General features: G+C 51.4%; 1 protein-coding gene across 6 annotated transcripts in view; it reads right to left on the minus strand.

The window, feature by feature from the left end:
* Nucleotides 1-26,403, minus strand: part of TBC1D16 (TBC1 domain family member 16) — an 88,298-nt gene that overhangs the window by 57,986 nt on the left and 3,909 nt on the right. For all 6 annotated transcript variants that reach the window (XR_005721759.1, XM_040244758.1, XM_040244755.1 and 3 more), the window contains exons 2-3: nucleotides 10,794-11,039; nucleotides 7,457-8,054 (exon numbers count right to left, since the gene is read on the minus strand). Coding sequence is in view for 5 of the 6 variants with exons in the window: in XM_040244758.1 (XP_040100692.1) it covers nucleotides 7,457-8,054; nucleotides 10,794-10,977 (782 nt within the window). In the remaining variant the exon portion in view is untranslated. The remainder of the gene's footprint in view (nucleotides 1-7,456; nucleotides 8,055-10,793; nucleotides 11,040-26,403) is intronic.

Below are 26,403 nucleotides of genomic sequence, written 5' to 3' on the forward strand. Positions count from 1 at the left end.
TATTTTTAGCGTCCTGGTAAATGACTGCCATTTGCCTACTCTGTGCTGAGCCTTTTGGAACTCCTTTTACTCATCACCTTTGTGTTCACAGTGGCCCCACCGCACAGACGAGGAAACTGAGACAGAGAGATTAAAACACCTTGACAAGCTCCTGCCCCGGGGATCACACAGGGCTTGGTTTACATTTGACGGCAGACCTGGCCCAGCCCAGATGGCCTGTCCCTTCCCTCCCCAGACAGCGTGTCTGAGCCAAACAGCCACCCTGAGTCTCACATCAAATGACTGGGCACTGTCGAGACCCAGCCTGAATTCCCTGGCAGCCCCTCCAAGCTCCTGGAGCCAGTGGCAGCCGGCTGCCAGTGCGCTTCCAGAGCTGCAGGGTAGACGCTGAAGGGCCATCCTCCACCCCAGGCAGCGCCTGGCTTCCCTGCCTGGCAGTGAGGCTCCCAGGCTGGTCCAAGGGCTCAGTCCCACCAGCTGCCCTTCTCAAATAGGGTTCCTTTGGACCCCTGCTATTGGCCAGCCCTAGGCATGGAGCAGGGCAGTGGTGAGTGACTGCTACCTTGGCTGGGGGGCTGTACATGGAGCAGGGATGTGGGTGCAGGGGGGCGGTGTGGAGGGAGAGATGCTGCACAGAGCCTGCCGAGTGCTACAGAAACATAAGACAAGATTAGTCTTAACGACGCACAGAACAGATTGCAGGGTGTCGGGAGATGGGATGTTTTAAAGAAATAAATCTCAGCTCCCGGTTACAGAAGCACAAACAAACCCAAACAACAGATCTTTGGAAGCTGCCAGCTTCTCGGCTGCCAGGCTGCTGCTGGGGGCCCCCAGGGGGTGAGGGTGGGTGTTCCAGGAGCATCCTCAGGGCATCCGGGGCACCTGGGCTGGCCCAGTACTGAGCTAGCCCAGAGATATTTTCCAGAAATTTGGGGGATGTGCCCCCCAGCACCTGACCATCCCTCTTCTCACCAACTCTTGGCCATTCCACCTCTTAAATCTCTCCAGGACCCACATCCATGATCTCCAGCCATTACCCTCCTCTCCCGGGTGGCACAGCCCCGGGACTTCCCTCACCCCACCCCCAGTCCCACTGCTGCTGGAGTGGCCTCCGCGGACATCCACTGGCCCAGCCACTGGCCCTTTGCTGTTGCTCCCCTCTTCATCTCTTTAGGGTCCCATCCTTCTGGCCCCTCCTCTTCTTCCCTCATCTCCCACCTCTGGGAGAGGGTTCTTATTTGCTTTAGCTGCTCTGGGTGGGAAGGGGTGAAAAGTGTCTTCCTTGTTTATGTCACCCCCCACGCCCTGCAGTTTCTACTCCTGCAGCCTTCCCCCCTGCCCCAAGATGGTTGGACAGAAAAGGAACAACAAGGCTATTTATGAAAACCACCCAAAGCAACTAAGAATCACATGGCATCACACAGCCTGCCCCCTCACCAGGCTTTGGGTGACCAGCGTGACCCCCTCTGGGTCCTTCCTGGCAGCCCCACAATAGTGACAGCACCTGGCCCTGCCCCACCCAGCTCATAGGCTTCAGGTCCTTCTGAGGCTGGATTCTCCCCAGAGCAGGGTAGGAGAAGCAGGGCCAGTTACACCAGTGACATCGAGACAGTATGAATAATTCAGCCTTTACCGCTGATACTCTGGTGTCACAGACCCTTTTCCTCCTAAAGGCAAAAAGCACTTAAGATGCCATTTATTTCAGCCTGGCTCCCTCTGCGGGGTGGGCGCCGTCATGCTGTCGCAGTCACTGCCCTCGGGGCTGGCTCCATCGTTACCCTCCCTCCTCACTGGCTTCTGCTTGTGACCTCTCCTACCATCCACCCCCTAGGAAACCAGCTCCTGGGTGGGGGGCGGGGACACCTGTTCACTTTTCTGGACTTTCCCCTTTCTCTCTCTTGACAGAGCACTCTGAGGGGCTCCCCTTTGCAAGGAGGGTGACTACCAGCCTCCCCTCCCACCCCGCAGAAGCACAGTTTCTTCCGGGCCTGCACTGTCCAACATGGAAGCCCTCACCACCTGTGGCTACTGGACTTTAAATTCATTAAAGGTGAAAAAATCCAGTTGCTTGGTTTCCAGAGCCACATTTCCAGGAGTCCACAGCCACACATGGCCAGTGGTTACCTCACGGGACAGCGTTCATCACCATGGAAAGTCCTATAGGACGGCGCTGGTCCAGAAAACGGTAAAGCTCAAGGAAAAGCAACAGCAGGAGGCAGCATATGTTAAATGCCACATAAACAAGATGCCTGGGGAAAGCGGCAGGAACTCTGGGGAAAAAGCTGGGGTCACGGAGGAGACCACAGTCTGGCTGGGGTTTCACCAGGGGAGAGGAGCACATTCCAGCTGGAGGGAGGCTGCAGAAGGGTGAGGCTGTGGGGGACAGCTGGCTGAACCACAGCAAGCATGGGAAAAGAGGAGAGGAGAGGTTGGCAGGAAGGTGAACATCTAAGTAGGACCCCGGGGACAGGCAGCTTTCATCCCCGCATGGCTGCACCTGACTCTCCCTGGACCTGTGTCTGTGCTGGCTGGACCACCACCCCAATGATGCCAAGGTGAGAGCCTTGAAGTGGCAAGGCCACCCAGCTCATTCTGTAACCTGAACACCACCCTTCACTTGGCACACATTTACCCTGGGAGTGGGGGCGAGCATCAGCTTCATGGGGAGGACCTCACGGGGTCCTAGAAGGCCTTCTCATTAACAAGCATGCAAGACAGCAGATGGGGATGAGCTAGTCTGAGCTAGGCAGCGGCTATGAGCTATGTGATCTATTTGTTAAAAATTTATTTATCTGACTGCATCAGGTCTTAGTTGCAGCACACGGGATCTTTGATCTTCAGTGTGTAGGTTCTTTAGCTGAGGCATGCAGGATATTTTAGTCGTGGCATGCAAACTCTTAGCTGCAGCACCCAACCAGGGATCCAACCCACATCCCCTACATTGGAAGGTGGATTCTTAACCACTGGACCACCAGGGAAGTCCCTGGCTATCTAGTTTTAAAACTTGTTTTCATCATATGATTAATATAGTCACACTGTAACATTTTTGAAACATGAGAAAGAAAAGAAATGACTCACAACCACACTATCCTAACATTGGCACAGCTTTCCCTCAGCTGGTGCTGTCCAACAGGGTGCTCACATGTGCCACTTGTTTATCTCAATCAATATCACGTAAACTTAAAAATTCAGCTTGTCAGTCACACTAGCCACCTTTCACGTATTCCCCAGGTAAGCAAGGCAGTGGTGTTATCGCGCGATGGCACAGATCAGGAAAGTTCTAGTAAGCAATGCTGCTTGGATAGCCTCATTCATGCATCAGGCCTTCCCATGGATTTCAGTCAAAATGTGTACATTATTTGCTACCTGCTTTGTGACTGATACACCATAAATTTCCACACTGATGTGTAACCTTTACTAATACTGCACAATCTTCTGTCTGGCAGTACTAAGGTTCTGCACCTTTGGGGCCAGAAGTGCCCCCTCCTCAGGTAAATGAACACCCATGAGCACACATACAGGAAGTGGTGAAAGACCTCAGGGGGCTCACAGGCCCCCAATAAAACCCGTTAACCTGGAAGATGAACAGTAATCGATGCATCTCTTTCTGTAGATTCGTCCCTTTCCCCCTCCATTATAAAGAAGAGCAAGATGGACATCTTCATGCAAATATGCTTTATTTCTGTAATTTAGATTGGTTCTTGGGATGAGTTCCAGAAGACGCCTTTTGATTTAGGGAGTGGGAGCTGTGTTTTCAGCTCATAAATGTCACCACATACTTCCCCAGGCGGGGGGGGGGGGGGCAGTTGAGATGCCACATAGGGGTCCACATGGGGGTCCTGTTACACAATATCCTCATCCAACTAGCCCTAGAGACTGGACCAGGTACCTCTCAGGACATAAACGAATGACAGGCTGGCCACTGACCTTGTCTGGTGGTTATTCTCACCTTCATCCCAACCCAAAGCCTTGATTTCTGACACTATGGAAGGTATGGGACTGAGACAGCCACAGACCCTAACCCCTGCTTCTAGAACTCAGTCCTCAGTGGGAGGAAGCTCCATGATGGCAAGTCAGCCACATAGCCTTCCTTGTCCACCCACTTCCCAACGGTCTTTGGACACTCACATGGTCAAGAATTTCTAGCCATCACTATGCTGGGATGGCTATGGCAGGTGGCCTCATCTAAGGATGAGGCTGTGCCTGGCTAAACCCCACAGGTAGCACACTGTGGACACTGTCATTCTAACCACTCGACCCTTCTGTAAACTACTTGCCACGTCCCAAAATGTTTAAGGGACTCTCAGATGGGGGGCTGCTCCTCCCACCCTTGCCCAACCACACGCTGTCTCCACGTGTAGTTCTTTAGTTCTGCCACTAGAGGGATCCCATGAGCCAGACTGTCTGCTCCCCCGAGGGGACCCAATTCCCAGTTAAATGAAGAGCCTCTGCCCCTGGAGCCACACGTTCAAATCCTCAAAGACAAGCTCCCTGTAGGGAGTCTGGTCCAGCAGAAGCTAGTCCTCCAGGACCTCACTCCAGATAACCCTCTCTACAAGGCCCATGCCTCTCTGTGCTCCTTGGACTGTAGCCTGCCAGGTTCCTTTGTCCATGGAATTCTCCAGGCCAGAATGCTAGAGTGGGTAGCCTTTCCCTTCTCCAGGGGTTTTCCCAACCCAGGGATCGAACCCAGGTCTCCTGTAATGCAGGTGTCTTCTTTACCAGCTGAGCCACAAGGGAAGCCCAAGGATACTGGAGTGGGTAGCCTGTCCCTTCTTCAGCGGACCTTCCCAACCCAGGAATTGAACCAGGGTCTCCTGCATTGCAGGCAGATTCTTTACCACTTGAGCTATGAGTGAAGCTCCCCTTATCACAACAGTGATTCTCAAGCCCGGTAGCACTTTGGAGACCCTTGGAGAGGTCAAACCCTGCCCATGCCCAGGCACCACCCCAGTCATTCTGGTTCAGTCAGTCTGGGTGGGCCTGGGAATCAGGGGCCTTCAAAGCTCCTTGGGCATTCTCATTTTTTGCTGGGCTGAGAAGCCTTGCTCTATAGCACCCAGTGCTACTGACCATTTAGTCCAGATTTCCAGGCCCATCACTGGGTGGGAGCTGTAGGGGGTCGGGGGGCAGGAGGGAGTGGAGACACGCCAGCTTTGCTTTCAAGTCTCAAATGCGGTGGGAAGACAAAATCGCAACTCAACTCCAGGAGCAAAGAAGCCTGGCAGAAAATGCAGAGTTCAGGGCCCACCCAGTCCCTCTTGAAATCCACAGGTGCTTTTTTCCTTTCTTTAAACCTATCAAGCATGGCTGGGTCAGGAACTAGGGTGCCTCCATGTAATACCTCTCACACTGCATCTCAAAAACAGTCTGTTTTCGCATCAGTCCCTGACTGAAGCACACGCTCCCAGCAGGCAGGGAGGGGGACCTCATTCATGGCCATCCTGCCCCAGCCCAAAGCCTTGGTGGAACTGGACAGACTGAGCCAGAAAAGCAAGCAATATGGAATTGCTGAGGCTCCACGGCGAGGGAGGGATCTCCCTCACGACACTGCAGTCTTCCTTCCGAGCATGCCCTGCAGCTCTAAGCGGAAACATGAACCTTAAGATAAATTGGGTGGAACAGGGGTCTGGAAGATGTAACTTGGGTTTCCAAAGCATGAGCACAGAAAGGACTCATGACGGGACAGCCAAACTCCCACACCTGACAGACGGCACCCAGCTTCAGGTTAGGAGTCTGCACGCAGTACTGAATAATGTTCCCAAATCCAACAGGAGGTGAAAATTGCTGGGAGTATTAGCCAGTCATAAAAATGAATGGAGTCCTGACACGCTTGGATGCACCTTGAGAACATTATGCTCAGTGAAAGGAGGCAGACACGAAAGGACACAAGTTGCATGATCCCATTGACATGAAATGTCCAGAACAGGCAATCCATAGAGGCAGAAAGTGGCTAAGAAGGGCTGATGGGGAGTAACTGGCAGCGTGGCACCACCAGGGGGCGCTCTGAAAGAGCCCCACTGGCAGCGGGACTCAGGCAGGGCTTCAAGTTTCCTTCTGAGCCTGGTTCCCTAGTGGGAAACGGGCACGTGGCTCAGGGAACCTCATGGGGCACTGGAGTCCTTGGCTGCAGCTGACCGCCCGCTCCCTTACATGCACGCTTCAGTATGCGAGAAGCATGTTATCAGTTCACCCTTGGGCTTTAATGGACCACATCTTACTGGGGAAGAAAACAGGAAAGAATTCGTCTCAAATTCCTTCCTTCTGAAACCAGCAAAGCGCTCCACATTCCTCCAACCTGTTCCTTTTCTCACAGCAGTTCCTGCGACCTTATTGCTCTAGGTCCCTTGTAAATCCAGCAGGGTTCAAATCTGGCTCAGCTCCTGAACTGGCTGGGTGACCTCCAGCAAGTTCCTTAACCTCTCTGAGCCTTACTTCTCCCTTCGATACACAGAGGGTGATGTGAGCACCTACATCACAGGGTTTGGGGCTCTTGTGAGCCTAAAAAGAATTAATCCATGGCCCACATGCCCTGCACCCAGGCAAAACTCAGACATCCACACCAATCACATGCCCAGCTCACATCATGAGCTGAAGAATTACATGCTGACTGACTAACGTCAGCACTTACTGTCATCACCATCATTAGCCTGGAAATTAATGAGAACAAGGACCACAGCCAAGCATGAGAAGGGGCTGTAGAAGTCCCATGCTTGCCCATCCCACGCCTGCCCCGGCTGCTCTGAGTTAGCCCAAGCCTGTGGTTCATGAGCCTTGTGTGCGTCCACCTCTGGGAGGCCCCAAGGCCCCCTAACAACGACACCATGTGACATTATGATAACCCTCCCCCTTCAGGCAACATCTCACTGCTGCTCCTCCCGGCCCCTGTGTGTGTGGCAAGTAAAGTGAGCCCGCTAATGTGCCCAGGCATCTGGTTCCCCTGGGCTCTCGGCTATACAGTAAATGCTGCCAACTTCCCCCTGGGGCTGCGTTCCAGCCTCTTACAGCTTGAGGGTGTGAGAAGTAGAAAGGCTAAGGGCCCTTCTGGCGGGCCAGGCTCCGTGCCTGGCTGGGGACCAGGCCTCCCCCACAAGCCTTCTGCCGCCACCCTGGCCTCCCTGGGTTTGCCTGACGGACCTTCTCAGTCCCTCCAGTGATGAGCATAGAAGACGCCAGGACGCTGAGGCCTGGTCCCAGGGGGTCTGGACTGGGGTACGGGGCTGGTCAGACTTGGCTGGGAAGGTTTAGTCCTAGGGAAGGGGAGAGAAGGAAGAGGGAACTCCCAGCCACCCAGCCCAGGCTGCATGTCCGTCACAACCCCCTGGGGTGGCATGAAGTGAAGGCACCCTGGTGCCCACGGGATGGCATGCAGGTGTCCTCCACACTCAGTGAGCAAAGCAGGGACACAGGCCCTTGCTCTCGGCCCCAGAGACGCAGGGGGCAGTGGGGAACTCACCCGCTCTCGCTCTCCAGGAACACGGAGCTGCTGCTCTCTGCGAGGGCGGCACTGATGGGCGAGAGGCAGAAGGGCGAAGAGAAGGCCTCTGAGTCCGAGTCGAAGGAACTGGCCCTGCTCACACCCTCAGCCGACAGCTCCAAGGAACCCTCCTCCTCGCCCACCTCTGGCCGGGGCTCCCGGCCCTCTTCTGTCCCGTCTTGCGAACTGACCGCCGACAAAATTCCTGAGTCGCTGTGGGCAGGTGGCAAGGCTGGGAGGGGGCCGTCTGTCCCCAAGCCTGGGGCCAGCTTCTCCCCGTCCTCGGGTGAAGGGCTGACGCACTCAGTGTCTCGAATGCTCTGGGCCACCACCAGGATGTCCTCATCTCTGGGGATCAGGGTGGACCTGGGCTCCGTGGGGGACGGCTGGTGGGGGGCCCCTGAGCTCTGGGCACGCCGGCCCCGAAGGCGGGGTGCCTTGCGCACAGGGGAACTCTCAGGGGTGATATAGCGCAGCGCCTCCTCGTCCTGCTTCTGGATCCGGGAGTTGGGGACCCACGCGAGGATGAGGGTGGCCCCCAGCAGTTCATCCTTCTCCATGTACAAGCACAGGTAGCCTGTGAGGGGTCAGGAGCACAGGTGGTTAGGGAGGGCTGTGCTCCAAGTGCTTCTAGCTGGTTCCTTCCTGGAACCACACCCAGGCGAGTAAATCTGTGCAGCTGTGCAGCCCGGCCCTAAGAAAACACACCTGAGGGATACAGTTGAACTCAGGATGAATGAGAGCTGTGGGCGTTTTCTAAGCACACACACTGAGCAGATCCAGGGGGTGAGCCCTCAAGCAGCAGTCTATCCTGTGCCTTCCCTCCTCCTCTCTTTCAGAGCCCCACCCTGTCTCATGGCCTCCGGATGAGCCCAGGTGGCTGGGGAGGCATCCAGGGACCCAGAAGTGCCATGGGCTTCATCGCAATCTTAGGAGGGACCCGGGCTGCAGACTTTATGGCTATGTCACACAAAAGATAAATATCCCAGATGAGTAGCATTTGGGCCTTTCCCTCTTGGCTGAGGCTTCTCAGCATCTCTTCTTTCACACTGCTTTTCAGAAGGAGGGCCATCTTCAATGTCATGTCCTGGATTGCTGACAAAGAGGGAAGAGCAGTTCTCCAAGGCCAGCAGCACATGGGTGGGCTCTTAGGGCTCCTGAATGCTCAGTCCGGAGGAAGGTGGTCTTTCCTCCTGAGACACCCACCATTTTGGGATGTCCTAACTCTTAGGCCTATGGCCCCCAGGTTCCCAGGCCTCTGGGTCTCTGAGAAGCTCCTGGGGCAGGAGCTGGGGCCCCTGTCATGCCGCAGGGCTCTGACTCAACCTAGAATCCTTAGCCCAGCTCCCACTTCCAAAACAGCAGGGAACTCGGGGGTTGTCAACCAGTTGTTCAGAAGAATAATGTTCAGGTGAGATCAAGTGTCTCCACGTGGCTTTGGGTTGGGAAGGGACCCTGAGACCTCTGGCTCCCTCTCTCTTGCCTTCCATCAGGCAAGGATGATACCAGAAGCACTTCAAAGGCTGCAGCTCTTTTTGCTTTATGCCCAGAACTTGCAACACCCTCAGACCCAGGCCTAGGACTTCTGCTCCCCGCCCCCCGAGTCCTCGGAATTTGGGCCCTTGTCAGGCATCCACAGGGGCAAGGCAACATGCCACTCAGCCTTCTAGAGCACAATTCAGGGACCAGGACCCTGGAATCCCCCACCCTCTCAGTTCAGAATCTGCTTCTAGGACCTGTTTGGGACTTTCCACCTGACCTGTGATGTCCCCTGGAGAAGACTTGGGGTCCTTATAATCCAGGAAGGAGCTGGGGCTGGAAGTCGGCTCTCCTGCTTTGGAACCTGGAGGGTCTGATGACGCTAAATCTGTACCTAACTGTCCACTGTAAAGATATGCTTATCAAGACAGAAGGACAGAATACTTTCCAAAGAGTTCATTAGCATAAGTTAAACTTTTTGTCTTTTTTAAAATAAATTTATTTATTCAATACTTTGTCAACACCTAATTTGTATGCAGTAAAGTGCCCAGATCGGATTGTAATTCTTAATTTTTAAATGTACTGATGTCTGATGTGAGACTTTCTTTCTGGATGTGGGTGGGCTGCAGCCAGGCTGCAGGTGCATGGGGACTGGGGACCCAGAAGCACCCTTCAGCAGCCTAGAGAGGCCTCAGGAAGAGCCCAGGGCCTGCCCTCACTCTCCCTCTACTCTGGCTGGTATTGGGGAGCTCCTCTGAACGCCAGCCTCCTTCTCTAAGAGGCCCGCCCAGGCTCTGGCATTCTCAGGAGATTGTTGTGCAAATTAAATAAAGCAATACATTTATCTTGTACACTTGCACAAATATCAAAGGACCACACAGGCTTCTAGTGTCACTAATCCATCTTTTGGATGCTTCCTGGAGGCAGCAGGGCTGAGGGACTCAGGTGTGGGTGGCGCACTGCCATAACCAGGTCTAACATCCCCAGGTTCCCTGCCCAAGAACAGTCTCAATCAGTGACACTCCTGCCAAGAGAATCTTCAATGCACTCCCTTAGTGCACAAGAGAGCTTGCTGTTTGGGGGCTCAGAATACAACTGGAGCCCTGAAAAAAATGCAGTCTCTTTCTCTGAGGCTTGGCAAAAGATTGCAAAGTCACTGGCACCACAGGAAAAGTTGCCCACTCCTGGGACTCGGGAGAGCCACAGGCTGGAGTGTCCCTCAAACAGCCCAGGGTAACTCCAGGCTCTGGTGTGGAGGGTCAGGAGAGGACTCTCCATCTCCATCTGTGCAGAGGCTGAGAGCTTCCTTCCCCCATTTCAAAACAGTGGATTTAAGCACAAAGGGTGTGCAGGATCAATGATTTCCATGTCCCCAGCATCCCAGGCCCACTTCACAACCTGCTCGGTCCTCATCCCACACTCTGGGCTGCAAGAAGGGATGAAGCCACCAAGCCTGACCTGAGGGCTGTGCTCACATACACACTCAAGGGGGCCTGGGGGAATCTCCCCCACCAGGCAGCTTCCTGAAGAAGATGATGCCCTGCTTCCCTCCCTGCAGTCGGGGGGCTCCTGCCTCCCAGCAGCCCTCTTGCAGCAGCCCTGTATACACGAATGCCCTCTTCCATCGCAAACACAGCTAATTCCCCTTCGAACGTCCTGCCTCCCCTCTGTGAGTCAAAGGTCACTGGTGTGCTTCCCAGATGGGGAAATTAGGGCAAACGGGGAGGTGACGCAGGAGCTTGCTAACTTCAGAGAGACCAGCCAGCTCTCCCCGGGCCTGTGACCCCAAGCCTTCTTCTCCCAGCCCGTGACCCCAGGTTCCCCGCGCCGGGCTCACCTGGGTGGTGTTCCCCCAGCCCCTGCAGCCCCTCTGGGGGGTGCACACAGACATTGTTCTTGGAGTAGATGATCTCCCCATCCAGGACGGAGGGGGGCCCGCCGCTGCCGCCACCACCCGGGGTGAGGGTCAGGAGGTCCGAGGCTTTGGAGGAGGCCCGGCGAAGGAGGCGGCCCAGAGACATTGTCGGGGCAGTGTTTCCATCCTCCGCACACTTGGGCCCAGATGGGGCTCTTCCAGACCTGCCTGGGGGAGGAAGAGAGGACAGGCATGGCCCAAGGTCATCAGCATGGACGGGGCATTCCTGGGGCAGCATCATGTCCCACACCAGTAAGCGTAAACGGAAGCTGTGCAACCACAGAAGGGGTCCTGCTAGCATAAGGCCATACAGAGGAAATGGGTTCTCAACTGAGGCGCGACGGACACTCGGGGCTGGGCCATTCTTAGTGGTGGTGGCTGTCCTGTGCCTTGTAGGGTGTTTTACAGCATCTGTGGCCTCAACTCACCAGATTCCACTAGCACCCCTTTCCACTATGACAACCAAACATGTCTCCAGCATTGCAAATATCCTTCAAAGGCAAACTCACCCCATGAAGAATCAGTCTAGGGAATTGCCTGGCAGTGAAGTGGTTAGAACTGGGCACTTTCACTGCTGTGGGCCCAGGTTCAATCTCTGGTTGGGAACTAAGATCTCACAAGCCCAAAGTGTGTACCTCCTACAAAAGGACCGGTCTAGAGGAACCTGTTCCCACAGCAGTTCAGTCGCTCAGTCGTGTCTGACTCTTTGCAACCCCATGGACTGCAGCACGCCAGGCTTCCCTGTCCATCACCAACTCCTGGAGCTTGCTCAAACTCATGTTTGTTGAGTCAGTGATGCCATTCAACCATCTCATCCTCTGTCATCCCCTTCTCCTCCTGCCTTCAATTTTTCCCAGCATCAGGGTCTTTTCTACTGAGTCAGTTCTTCACATCAGGTGGCCAAAGTATTGGAGTTCCAGCTTCAGCATTAGCCCTTCAAATGAATACTCAGGACTGATTTCCTTTAGGATTGACTCGTTTGATCTCCTTGCTGTCCAAGGGACCCTCAAGAGTCTTCTCCAACACCACAGTTCAAGCAAGAATACTGGAGTGGGTTGCCAGGCCCTCCTCCAGGAGATCTTCCCAACCCAGGGATCAAACCCAGGTCTCCTGCATTGCAGGTGGATTCTTTACCATCTGAGCCACCAGGGAAACCTCCAGGATTTCTCTTTGCTCAGAGTTCACCACTGTGTCCCTTCCTTCCTAAGGTTCTCAGCCCTCTACTTCCCAGGGAATGTCCTGGTTCTCCCTCTTCTTCCTACCCCTCCAGGTCTTCTCCATCCTCACCTGACCTGTGTGTCATCATTCCAAAGCCCAACCTCTTGTCCTAACACATGCTGGCTGCCTCTGCTGGGAAGGGGTCACAAGTGATAAGATAAAGGACTCGAGTCAACACCCAACTCATTCTTTTAAAAAAACAAACTAGGAATCAAAGAATCAGCTTGAGAACATATACAGAACTCCTAAAGACTCCCCACAAAAAGGAGTAATATCCCAACTGAAAAAGCAGGCGATTCACTGAAGAGGAAACGGAAGGACCGAGAACATGAAATGAAAACCCAACACCTGACACACTGGCAAAAAGCAATGTTAATTCCAGCAAAAATGAAACAGAAGCCCAGGCAGCAGCTATGTGAACCAACCAAATGTTCCTGTCCATGGGGCTCATGAAGGCTGCCTACCAAGCTGGACCAAGCTGGGAGTGCCTACCGTGGACATGATGTCGCCTGTGTAAATGAACAGATGTGTGGAAAGCTAGTTCCTGGTCAGAGATCATAGATGTCTGAGACCCAGGCCACACTGGGCAGGGAGCAGGCCAGCCTCGAAGGGTGAGGTGGCTGGAATGGGAGTGTCGCGTATGGGCTGCAATTTCAACTCTCAGAGAAAGAAACAAAAAAGACTTGAAGCCAATACGATAAAGTCATTGACTGGGAATAGACAAACAAAACAGAGTCTGCCCATATGATGGGGTATTACTGAGCCTTCAGAAGGAGAGAAACTCTGACACCTGCTACAACATGGGTGGAACTTGAGGACATACTCAGTGAAACCAGCCAGTCACAGAAGGACAAATACTGCATTTACATGAGGTGCCTGGGACAGTCAAACACACAGAGACAGAGAATAGAAGGGGGGTGCCCAGGGCTGGGTGAGGGCTGGGGAGTTAGTGTTTAATGGGGAGAGTTCCTGTTTGGGAAGATGAAGAAGTTATGGAAATGGATGCTGGTGATGGCTGCACAACATGGACCCAAACGTCCCCAGTGCCGCTGAACTGTCACTTGAAAATGGTTAAGACCACAGAGTCCTAACCACCAGGGGATTCCCTGTGTCATGTATATTTTACCACAATAAAGCTTTTTAAAATTATCAACTGGAGGAGGTTCTCAGGGTAAATTATATTGTTCTTCCCACTTTCTGCATTTTGTACACTTACCCCTAAATCCAGGGCTGATTTAGGATGGTCCCTAAATGGAGTTCTCTTTGTGTCCAGTGCTTGGACAGTTTCTTGGAGCAGACAGCAGGGACTAGGGGCCATCTGGCTCAGCAGGGGAGGGGTGGTCTTGGCGCTAATTTCCTTCAATGTCTTGGGACCAGGTGCTGAAGGCTGGATCCTCAGTCCCTTATGGCTCTCTGGTTGCCCCTCTGAGCCCCTTGCTCTGATCTCCCCTCTACCTGTATATTTCCAGTTGTGTCTGGGGCTACTAACTCTCCCAAACACAGTTCCATGGGGGCCCCCCGGGAGCCACCCTTCCCATCTCTGCACCTTTACCTACAGAAATCCACCACTTTCTTCTCTGTCATTGCTGAAGTTCCTAAGGGCAGGATGACTTTGAAAATCACCAGCCCTGGGGACCCAGGACCAGCTGGGGTCCTTGCCTTCTCATCCCTGAGCCACAAAAGCCCCTCCATCTCGGCCATGTCCAGGGTCCCGAATCCACCCCTTCTCAGGCATCCCCCAAGCCTGAGACCCCACTTTCAATGTGGGTTACAGAATCAAGTTGACCCCTCAGCCCCGGCAATGGTAAGCTGGCTCTGTAAAGGGCCAGAAAGGAAATATTTTCAACTATTTCCTGTTGTGCGAAAGTAGGCAGTTCTCAGGCAGGTGTGACTGTGCGCCCATCAGACTGTTTGCTTCTTCTGGTGGCTCAGATGGTAAGGAATCTGCCTGCAATGCAGGAAACCCAGGTTCAATTCCTGGATTTGGAAGATTTCCTGGAGAAGAGAATGGCTACTCACTCGAGTATTCTTGCCTGAAGAATTCCACGGACAGAAAAGCCTGGCAGGCTACAGTCCATGGGGTCACAAAGAGTCAGACATGACTGAGAGACTAACACTTTCGCTTCACTTCACTCACGCCAGTTCCATATAATTCTGATGTCACACAGGAAAATCCTTCAATTTTTTTCAGTCATTTAATATGTCATAACCAAGCTTCCCTGGTGGCTCAGTGGTAAAGAATCTGCCTGCCAATGCAGGAGACATGGGTTCCATCCCTGATCTGGGAAAATGCCACAGAGCCACTAAGCCCGTGTGCCGCAACTACTGAGCCTGTGTTCTGGAGCCTGGGAACCACAACCACTGAGCCCACACGCCATAACTACCGAAGCCCAAGCGCCCTAGAGCCCATGCTCCACAGCAAAAGAAGCCACTACAATGAGAAGCTCGTGCACCACAACGAGAGAGTAGCCCCTGCTCACTGCAGCTAGAGAAACGCCCTCGCAGCAACAGAGACCCAGCATAGCCAAAAATAAACTCAATAAATCAAATTACGAAAAACAAATGTCAGAACCAGCCTTTGCCTGTGCATTGTACAAAACAGGCAGAAGGCTGGATTTGGTTCATGGGCTACACGTGGCCAACCCCTGGCTCAGACCACTTTCTGGAGACTCAGGGCAGGGCTGTTCCTCACTATCCAAACCCCGTCCAGGCCAACTTTTGGGGAAGCCTTCTGGCCTCCCCAGGTCGAGGGGGCATCTCTCCCATCTTAACCACTGAGTTCTCCTGCCTGAACACACGACATCTGACCAAGATTCAAAACTTAAATCACACTGGAACCTACACATCAGAATATGTGTTTTCTTTCCAATTAATCACCTGATGAAGGTATATTCCAATTCTAATGATGACTTCATTCCATTCATCTGGAATATTTTTAGAATTCAAGAATCACTCCAGAATTACAAGATCAGTTAATGAGCCATACAAGAAAATGAATTCCCCTCTCCAGATCAGCACTGCCCAGGAGACATACAATGTGAGGCCTCATATGCAATTTTAAATTTCCTAGTAGCTGTATTTTTAAAAAGTACAAAGTACAGCTATTCATTTTAACAATACGTTTTTAGTTAAGCCATTATATCCCCAGTAGTATCACTTCAGCATGTAATCAATATGGAAAAATTACTGATGAGCTAGTTTACATTCTTTACATCTCCAGAGTCTGGTTTGTATTTTGAACATAAGCACACCTTAGTTCAGACCAGCCGTAGTCCAGGTGCTTAGTGGCCTCCTGGGGCCCATGGCCTCCGGGTGGGCAAGGCTGGGGCCCTACCTCCTTCTGAGCCTCAAATGGTATTACTAATACTTAGTTTAATTGCCCTAACTGCTAGAATGAGCTGCAAACAACACTCAGCTGATTCAAAAAACCACACCATCTTTAAGAGAAGATGGTTTGCCACGGTTGAGGATAATCAAAAGAATGTGCTGAAAGCTCTGAAGGCGCTTCCAAAATACAAGTGTTCACAATATAGCATTTTCCCTGCATCGGCTGTGAAATCCCACTGCAGCCCTGGGAAACGAGTCCTAGCAGTACAGTTTTGCAAATGAGAAAACAGGTACTGCACACCCCAAGTCACCCAGTGAGTGGACGCACCTGGACGAGGGAACTTTGTCCTCTGTGCTTGGAGTTCCGGCTCCTAGGCACCCCCACCCAGCCTGGGTAAGCAAGGACAATTCCCCAGCTCCACCCCCAAGGCTGTTCAAGGGTGGGAGATAATCTGCTTCTTGGAGACCCCACAGGTCTGTTAAACATTAGTCACGAATATTTACTCTCTTCAGAAAATGTTCATTTATTGTTTCAATGTATTCGTTCCTTCATGAACCTATTTCACCTCAATTAAAACTGGTTCCCGATCTCTGCTCTCTTTCAAACTGGAAGTGAAGACTCCTTGACCTATTATTTTTCAAGCTTTTTCTTTTTTTAATTATGAAACTTGTTCAGAGAAGTGTCAATATGAAGAACACGTGTCGCTGAACTCACAACCCAAAAATATCTGTGTATTTTCTACTATCTTCTGTGTCTATCTTAACAAAACAAAACCACCTACTGGAATTATATCATATCTTGCTTTCTGTTATAACATATTTTTCCACATGTTATAAGCCAAAATGTGTCCCCTCAAAATTCAAAATGTTAAAGTTTTCACCCCCACACTTCATCTGTGTGTGTGCGCTAGTTGCTCAGTTGTGTCCGACTCTTTGAAACCCCAGGGACTGTAGCCCGCCAGGCTCCTTTGTCTGTGGAATTCTACAGACAAGAATACTGGCGTGCATTGCCGTTCCCTTCTAAAGACCCCGGGATGGAACCCAGGTCTCCTGCATTGCAGGCAGATTCTTTACCATCTGAGCCACAAGGGAAGCCCCTACACTTCATAATTCAACATTATTTGAAAGTAGCTTCTATACAGAGATAATCAAGTCAGAATTAGGTTGTTAGGGTGGGCCCTAATCCAGTGGCTGGTGTCCTTTATTTTATTATTATTTTGGAAAACATTTATTTGGCTGCACCAGGTCTTAGTTGTCGCACGCAAGGTCTTTAGTTGCAGCCTGTGGGATCTAGTTCCTTGATCAGGGATCAAACCCAGGTCCCCTGCACGGGGATCTTGAAGTCTTTGCCATTGGTTCACCAGGGAAGTCCATGGTGTCATTTAAAAAGAGGACATTTGGAGATAGACACATATATACAAGGAGAATGTAGTGTGACCATGAAGACAGCTCTCTACAAGCCAAGGAGAGAGGCCTCAGAAGGAACCAACCCTTCAAAATCTCAGGTCTCCTGACTCTAAAACTGTAAGAAAATTGATTTCTGTTGCTTAAGACACCCAGTTTGTGGTACTTTTTATGGCAGTCACAGAAAACTAATACACTACATTATTAACTAATCAAAAAATCCAAACGGTCAACCCTCCATCCTAACAGCTATAAATATATTACAAGAATGCACCATTCTTGAACCAGCCACCATCACTAGATATTTGTCTTCCAAATAGTGGCTGCTGCTACTGCTAAGTCACTTCAGTCATGTCCGACTCTGTGTGACCCCATTGATGGCAGCCCACCAGGCTCCCCCATCCCTGGGATTCTCCAGGCAAGAACACTGGAGTGGGTTGCCATTCCTTCTCCAATGCATGAAAGTGAAAAGTGAAAGTGAAGTTGCTCAGTCGTGTCCGACTCTTAGCGACCCCATGGACTGCAGCCTACCAGGCTCCTCCCTCCATCCACGGGATTTTCCAGGCAAGACTACTGGAGTGGGGTGCCATTGCCTTCTCCCCAAATAGTGGCTACCTAAAAAATAAACTTCACATTTTTATGCAGAAATCTTCATCTGTATTCTGTTTTCCTAGGTTAATTTCTGGGATTGCTATTTCCTTTGGAGGCCAAACTGATATAATGTCCAGTGGATTTCTAAAAAGGTATCAGAGTTTTGAGGGATTTGACTTTTTGCTAATTTGGTCATTGCGAAATGGTTTCTGATAATCCATTTGCTTGAGTGAGTTGCCTTATTTGTATTAAACATTTATGTTCTACCTGTGAATTGTCTATTTGTGTACTTTGCCAATATTTCTGCTGGGGTGTCGGAATCCTTATTGATAGGAAAGAAGTATTTATATAACAAAGATCTTAATCTTTTGCTGTATGTATATTTTCCCTAATCTGTTGTTTGCCTTTAAATCGTGTTACCTATTTTGAAATACAGACGTTTTAAACATCTAGGCAACCTGATGGTAACTTTCCCTAAGTGATTTCTTTTTATCAGTTTTACACTTTATATCATTCTTCCCAAGCCAAAAATCCATTAATTGTTGGCTTATATTTTCATCTAATTTTCTTATGGTTCCATTTTCAATGAACTACTTCTGATATTTCAAAAAGTCTAATTCAAAGTATACATTTACCTGAAAAAATTGCACATTCACTAGTTCATTAAATGAGTGTTTGTGTTGTTTTTATCACTATTTCCCATTTTTATTGTATACTATTATTTGATTGAAAAAATAGGGGAGATCAATTAAAGCTTAATAAAACTCGGATACTTGTCATATACAAACTTATGAGAAATTTAAAAAAGGGGGGGCTATGGGGGAAGGGGAGGGTCATGTTAACCTATTTCCCCAGCAACCACCCCCACTCCACTGCAGCACCACTGTTACAGTAAATTTCAGAAACTCGATGGCCTGCCTTTCACACCATCGATCATGGAAGCCCCTCTCCTCCGTGGGGACTGGCAGTCCCCGCCGGGTGTACGGTAACTGGGCTCTGCTCAGCTGACATGGTGATTGCATCCAGCCAGTGCAGTCCTTCTCAGGATCCGCCAGCCACAGCTTCTTCATCTGGGCTAAAGCAAGGAACCCAGAGCAAGCTCTCCAAATATGCCCTCCCTGCCCACATCCCCACCCCTTGCAGTCCTTTCCCCTGGAATCCCCTTTATTGCCTTATGTTGCTTCTGTTGAAAGAGATGGCTTGTTGCTATTTAGAAGGCAAGGCCCATGTATCCAGAATGCCTCACACCCAGCGGGGCCTGCCAGGGGCCCCTCACCTGCGCCCAGGCTAAGAGTGACAATCGCCTGTCACATAGTGCTGCCCAGCTCCACAGTCACAGTTTGTGTTTGGTGGCCGACCTCCATGGGGAAGCCAGGCAACACGCGAGTCTGCAGAGGTTGGGTTCCTTGCTTGGTGTGAATTTCTATTCTGCTCCCACCATCGGAGTTGGCAGCATCCTAATTTGGCAGTTCTATCCGAGTCCTCCAGCTGGTGAACGTAAATCTGAGTTTACCCCTACCCTGTCAGAAGAGAGGGAAGGAAAAGAATCCCAGAGAGCACAGTTGCTGAAAGGCCTCCACCTCCCAGATGAGAATGGAGGCCCTCCCTGCCCAAAGCTCAGGACAGTGCCCTTGGGGTGCAGCTGCCCCAAATCGAGCAGAGCTGCTAAGAAAGCAGGGCTCAACCAGAACAGCACCGATGTCCAGAGGCTCTAAGGTCACCTGATGCAGTGCTTTTCCAAAGCAGGGGGCTTTAAGAAACTCGGAGGGCAAATCCCTACACTCCGACCCAGGAAGTCTGGGGGAGGGGGCGCCCAGGTGCCACCATCACCATGTGGGACTGGGAACCATTCACCTACTGCTCCCTGAACCCCCAAGGAAGGCAGAGAATCGCACTCTGACAGGAGGCACTGCCACTCTGCCACTCAGGCTGTGCTGTTATCAGCACAAATTAATGACATGTCAGTGGCTGCCCAGGGCCTTCCCCCACCGCCTCCTCTGGTCTGTCACCAGTTGGATGTTGAGTGTTGGGTGGATCCAAGACTGCAGAAGGCCTCTCCCCCACCCGCAGCCCAGCACCTGTCACTGGGTTAATAAACGTGGCTTGGGCCCATGTGTTACCCAGAGTAGAGGAACGTGCAGCTCTGTGTCCAGGGATGCAACACGGAAGGAGCCGGCCTGGAGAATGGCCTTCAGAGACCTCCTGCGAGGAGGCCCCTGGACTTCAGTGCCCACTGGTCTGGCAACGAGACCTGACCAACAGTGGGCTGGCTGGGAGCAGCTCCTTGTGTCCCCGCCTGTCCCTCAGGGGTGTCCCTATGACCCCGGGGTGGTGGGAAGGTTTATGATCAGTCATGTGGTTCCTGCTTCACAGATAAGCCACACGTGAGCAGAGCAGTGTCCAGCTCCTTTAGGGTCCCTAGATCCACCCGACCAGACCCCTGGGAAGCAGCGGGCCCCTTTGTACTACTGTTAAGTCCCCTGCCTAGATTTCTAAGGTCGGGCCGTCCTGGCCCTTCAGTGCCCACTGCCGGAATCATTTCCTCTGGGTCGACCATTGAAGGGGAAACTGTGTCCGGAGCAGACCACACGCCTGGGCTTCCGACAGGCTTGATGAGGAGTTAGAAGGCCAGAGGCTGGGGGAACACCGCGAAGAGGGTTCGGTGGCGCAGGGTGGGGATGAGGAGGGCCTGCCCCAGCACCTGCTCCCCCACTTCCCTGACCAGCTGTCTCCTGCTGGAGCCCACATCACATCCCTCTCCAGCCCCTCTGCTCGCAAGCTCTCAGGCTTTAGCAATTGGCCTTCTAGAGGAAAAGTCTTGGCCTTGGGGCCAATCCCACCTTCAAGCCACACCTACAGCGCCCATGGGCACCCTCTGTAGACTCTCCACCCTCTCCTGACCCTGAGGCTATGTCCTAACCGGGAGCCCTCAGAGGGTTCAACAGGCTGGGGGCGGGGCAGGGGCTGGGGCCAAGCCGAGACGGGGGGCAGCCTGGGAGGGGCCCCCTGTCTCCTTCAGGGTGCACTCCCAGGGTCCGTGGGGAGCACATGGGTGCTCCACAGCAGGGTCCACATCACAGCCAACAGGAGGGGCAGCTGGAACTTTTATAGGGTGCACTACACAGGGTCATGGCCCGGAAGGAGATGGTGGAGGCGATCCTTCAGAGACGCCAGGGCTGGGGCTCAGGCCAAGGAAGAGGGTCGTTGCCAGGCCAGAGCGGGGCTGATGCCTCTAGTTCAGTTCAGTTTAGTTCAGTCGCTCAGTCGTGTCCGACCCTTTGCGACCCCATGAATCACAGCACACCAGGCCTCCCTGTCCATCACCAACTCCCGGAGTTCACTCAGACTCATGTCCATCACGTCGGTGATGCCATCCAGCCATCTCATCCTCTGTCGTCCCCTTCTTCTCCTGCCCCTAATCCCTCCCAGCATCAGAGTCTTTTCCAGTGAGTCAACTCTTCGCATGAGGTGGTCAAAGTACTGGAGCTTCAGCTTTAGCATCATTCCTTCCAAAGAACACCCAGGACTGATCTCCTTTAGAATGGACTGGTCGGATCTCCTTGCAGTCCAAGGGACTCTCAGGAGTCTTCTCCAACACCATAGTTCAAAAGCATCAATTCTTCGGCACTCAGCTTTCTTCACAGTCCAACTCTCACATCCATACATGACCACTGGAAAAACCATAGCCTTGACTAGACGGAACTTTGTTGGCAACGTAATGTCTCTGCCTTTGAATATGCTATCTAGGTTGGTCATAACTTTCCTTCCAAGGAGTAAGCGTCTTTTAATTTCATGGCTGCAATCACCATCTGTAGTGATTTTGGAGCCCCCCAAAAATAAAGTCTGACACTGTTTCCACTGTTTCCCCATCTATTTCCCATGAAGTGATGGGACCAGATGCCTAGGGACCCATAAAATGGAGGAGAGACTGGTAGGAAGGGAGGCAGAGCTAATCAAGGGCCTGACCCCTGCACCGCGGGCTGGGATGACAGGGGCTGTTTGGAAGGAGCCATTGGGAGGAGTAGGAACAGGTATGCAGAAAAGCTCCCAGCCAGAGGAGCAGCCCGGGTGGAGGGGAGGGAAGAGTCCTGGGGATGAATGGGGGTGATGGCCGCACAAGGATGAGAATACATTTAATGCTGCAGAATTATGTGCTTCAAAGTGTTCAGTATTCAAAATCTGCTGTGTGTACTTTATCACAATGAAAAAATAGTAATGATAGTGGAACCTGGAGAGGGTGTACAGATTCTCCGTACCGCCCTAAAAAAAATAATATATATTAATTAAAAACAAAAAAGAAAAACATCTGGGACCAGGAAGCTTGCAGCCAAAGAGGCCAGGATGAAGTGGAATGGTGTGGATGGAGGCAAGGAAAAGGACAGGGAGCTTGAGGCCAGTGACAAAGGGAGCTCAGGTCCCCGCACCGAGGGCAGGCTGCCAGCAGCAATGCCAGGGGCTGGCAAAGACCAAGCAACCCGATGACAGGTCTTCTAATGTCCCTGAATCCACAAGATGCATGACTTTGAACAGTTCTTGAGCAGATGTGCAGAGCAGTTTTTACCTGGGAACTTTGGGACCTGGAATCCTGCAGGGAACAAAGATTCCCACCCCACTGGAAGACCAGAAAACTGTGCTCCAGAAAGGTTGCCAGGTACAGAACCTGGAGCAAGCAGAACACCCAGGTCCCCTTCACAGATCTGGGGTCTTTCTATGGGCCAGTCTGACTCTCCTCCTGACCTGGATAGAGGTGGGGACCTGGAGAGGGTGTACGGAGAGGACCTGTACAAGGGGACCCTCTCGTATAATCTAAAAATGCCACCAGCAGAGATCCTGAGACACACAAAACCAGTGACGTCTATAGTCAGAAACAGCTATCTGACTTTTTGCATCTCTACTAAGGATTCAGTGTTAATTGAAATAAAAAAGCAGCTTGAGATGCTCAAAGCACTTTGTACCAATATTATAAATCCTCTCCCCAAATCCTGAGAGATGAAGGGTGGATAGAGAAACAGCTCCAGGTAGAACCAGGACAACTATTTAAAAATACAAAACAAAACAAAATCTCATTCTCCTTGAATGCATTCATTTAATATTTTTACTTTTAAAATGATTATGTTCTTATCAGTATTGTTGAACTTAGATTATAAGCTCCTGAGCCCACGACATCTCTGAGAAGTTCCTTTTATGAAGGGCTATCTTCAGTAGAGTTCCAAATGCCATGTTTTTGTTGATGGAAAGGAGAGCGATGCCAACCTGGCAGTTGGCGCAAAGAATACAGAAATGGAGTCAGGCCAAGATATGGAATGTGCATTAGCTTCAGTGTGCAAAAAAAGGCAATGATTTTAAAAGATATAAAATAAAAATGCCAGTGCTGGCTTTTAACCATCTCTGATCAATGTATGAATACACATTGAATTCTGTGCTGCTCTGAGCCATCAGGAACCACTGGGTAGGACCACATTTTTTACAAAATAGGCTATTGTATAATTTGAAAGAAAAGATCAACTTGGCCTCTCCTCAGAAAACACACACACACACACACAAACACAAACATGCTCATGAAACAAAAGACTGCAGAAACTCCTTGACTAGGAAGTCATTCTTCCTATTAACCTGCAACTCTTTAAGAATTAGAACATCTTTGAGAACTATTCTTGGTCCTCTGTGACTTGCAGGAATAAGTCACACTGGTGATGAAGGTAACTCAAGTTTGCTTCCAGGAGGAGAGAGGTTTTGAGGTGGTTGGAGAGGGGGGAGAGGGTGCCTATAGAAGAGGGATGTCAGAAACCGCAGCAGCCCCAAGAGAAGCAGGGTGGGGCCTGGGAAGGATAGCAGATTTCTTCTCTCCCAGCCCTGTTCAGAACTGGCCCTGCCATGCTGGGTTGGAGCCAGTGGGCAGCAGCAGGCCTGCTGTTAACCATACATGTTCCCTCCTCCCTCCCCAGGAGCCACGTGGCCACTGACACTCGGCCCAGAGGAAGCGAGGCTTTTGCAACTCCACATGGCAGTGCTGGGGTGGGGCTCTCCTCTAGCTAATATTTACAGGGGTAAAGTTAAGAATCTATTACCCTCCCTGGTGGCCCAGTGGTTAAGAATCTGCCTGCCAATGCAGGGGACATGGGTTTAATCCCTGGTCTGGGAAAATCCCACATGACCCACAGCATATGAGCCCTTGAACCACAACTACTGGGGCCCGTGTGCCTAGAGCCCGTGCTCTGCAATAAGAGAAGTCGCTGCAATGAGCAACCCGTGCATTGCAACAGAGTAGCCCCCACTCGCCACAACTAGAGAAAGCCCAAGCACAGCAATGAGGACCCAGAACAGCCAAAAGAAACCTGAAGAATTCTTTTTTTAAAAAGAAACTATTACCCCAAATTCATTCCCCCAAATTTAGTGATTTAGACCCAGCGAAAGTCCTCCTAGTAGGGAGGTAAAGTCACCAAAAAAGACAGAAATGAGCAAAACACAGACGCAGAAATGACATCCTTTAGAGAAGACACAAGTCTCCCCTCCTGCTTCCTTCACAAAGCACTTCTATCCCCAGTGTATTGGCTACTGTAACAAGTCACCACAAAAATAGAGACTTAAAACAATACAGTGTATTATCTTGCAGTTGTAGAGGCCAGAGGTCAACCCAGGTTTCACTGGGCTAACCGCAGGTGTCAGCAGGGCTGGGTTCCTTCCTGAGGTTCCAAGGGACAATCCATTCTCCTGTCTTTTCCAGCTAGAATCCACGTACATCCCTTGGCTCATGGCCCCTTCCTCCTCCTTCAAAGCCGGCAGTGCAGGTGCAGTCTTTCTCATAGGGCATCACTCTGACATTGACTCTGGCCCCGTCTTCCACTTTCAAGAACCCTGTGATGACACACCCTCACTGGATAATCCAGGACAATCTCTCCACATCACAGTCAGCCAATAGGCAACTTTAATTCCATCTGCAACTTGAATCCCCTTTGCCACATGACCCAATACAGTCACAAGGTCCCAGAACTAGGAAGTAACATCTGGACATCTGGGGACTGCTCTTCTGCCAACCACATCACACCAAGGACACTGTAAAAAGTTGACTTCTAACTCTCCAGGGGGCTTTCCATCGCCACTGTCCATCAAACTTCTATTCAGAGCAACTAGCCTTTAAGCAATATGATGAGAACCTGGGCCTAGACGTTGCAGAGGGGAGACCCAGCCTCTGCGACAGCTGGACAGGACAGAGGAAAGCTGTGCACAGACAAGTGCCAGAGCCTTGGTTCCTGTGCTGGTGTAAGGCGCTGGCACTGGTGGTGGTTTAGTCACTAAATCGTGCCCAGACCTTTTGCAACCCCATGGACTGTAGCCCGCCAGGCTCCTCTGCTCATGGGATTTCCCAGGCAAGAATATCGGAGTGGGTTGCCATTTCCTTCTCCAAGGGGATCTTCCCAACCCAATGCCTCTCCTGCATTGCAGGCAGATTCTTTCCCACTGAGCCACCAGGGACACCCCCGTGCTGGTGTAAGGAGCTGCATCAATTCCCAAATGGAAAACAAATAGAGCAAAGGTGCAGACACCTCTTGAACCTTTCTAAGAAGACGAAAGAAACAGAGCAGCCTGGAGCCAGTAGGAGGGAGGCTCTGCCCAGACTTCTCCCGTTCACTGTTCTGTGCCATGTCCCCACCGCAGGGCCACCCTGGGTCAACAGGACAAGTGTGGTCCTGGCAGCTCATGATCTGGCAGTTCCCGCACACCTGTCACAGCCCACGTCCACTGTGACAGCTGTCCATTGCAGCGAGGGGGAAGCAGGTAGGGAGTGGGGCCGATGTACCCTTCGGGGGATGTGTTGTGCAGCAAAGCCAAGAGGTGATTCTTCCCCCGACCTTGCCACTGTCACAACTGCTCAGGAGCAAACTGCCCTGAGCTCTGGTCACCTGCCAGATGAGCAGAAGAAACTGGTTCATCTGCTTTGCCCTCAAAGACCAATTAACACAGAGCAGGGACATGGTGATGCCATCTTAAACACGAGCCAGGCACAGGCAAACAAGGATTGTTTTCCTCTCATAAAACATCTGCTGCTAATACACCTCACAAGAGGCCCCGGTTTTCTCTCCTAGAGCCAGGCACATGCACCGCAGTCTTTTGGGGAACATCCGGTTTTGCAGTTCAATGGGTGATACAAATATTGCAGATCAGGAAACTTTTCTTTGGGGTGCACAGTTTGGGAAAGTTGGATCTTCTTCAGTCTCATTGCCCAGATAAGACACCTGGGAGCTGATATCACCCCTCTTCTTATTTGCATTTAAGTTCAAATTATAGGATCATTGCAGAAGAGAAATATATTTGCTGCACTTGCGTTTTGCATTCAGGATTAACATGGAAAAGATCGTGGCCCAAAGATAGGGCTGCTGTGCGTGAGGCCCTCTGTGTGGAAGTGAGGACAACACAGTCAACTTGCAGTTAAATCGAAGGAATGAAGTTTAGGGCAGAAATCCTAGAGCTGGGGCCCTGGGCCAACTGCCATAAGGAAAAAGGACCCTCAAGAGGCCGTAACTGGAGAAGACAGTTAAAGAAACGAGGGTGAGGGAAGATCTGGTGGCCTGCTTAGCTGTTTTTCCTCTCCCAACTGTCCAGTTGTCACTTCAATTATCACCCACTCCTTGGAAAACCCCAAAGCCTCTGCCTGTCCAGAGAAAGACCATCTGCTGCCCATGCCCCTGGACAGAAAATACCCTCAAACCACCTCCCGCAACGTGCCAAGGAAGGGGGGCTTGCAAGGAGAAACAGACTTAAAGATGAGTCAGGATCCATACTGAGGAAGGACTAAACCCAAAAAGCAAGGAAAAGGGTAGAGCCAACCAGGAAACCACTGACCAACCCCAAAGTGGATGAGGGGCATCTGACCTCTATATTGTGCCTATAAACTTTAACACGGAGAGGTTCTCAGTGTCTGTGGCAAAGGAGTAGCTAATGCACCACAAAACAGAAATCAAACTTGGGGGGAACATACTGACAACACCCCCGG

This window comes from Oryx dammah, unplaced genomic scaffold, assembly GCF_014754425.2.
Source record: "Oryx dammah isolate SB20612 unplaced genomic scaffold, SCBI_Odam_1.1 HiC_scaffold_8, whole genome shotgun sequence".
In the NCBI taxonomy this organism is placed as follows: Eukaryota; Metazoa; Chordata; class Mammalia; order Artiodactyla; family Bovidae; genus Oryx; species Oryx dammah.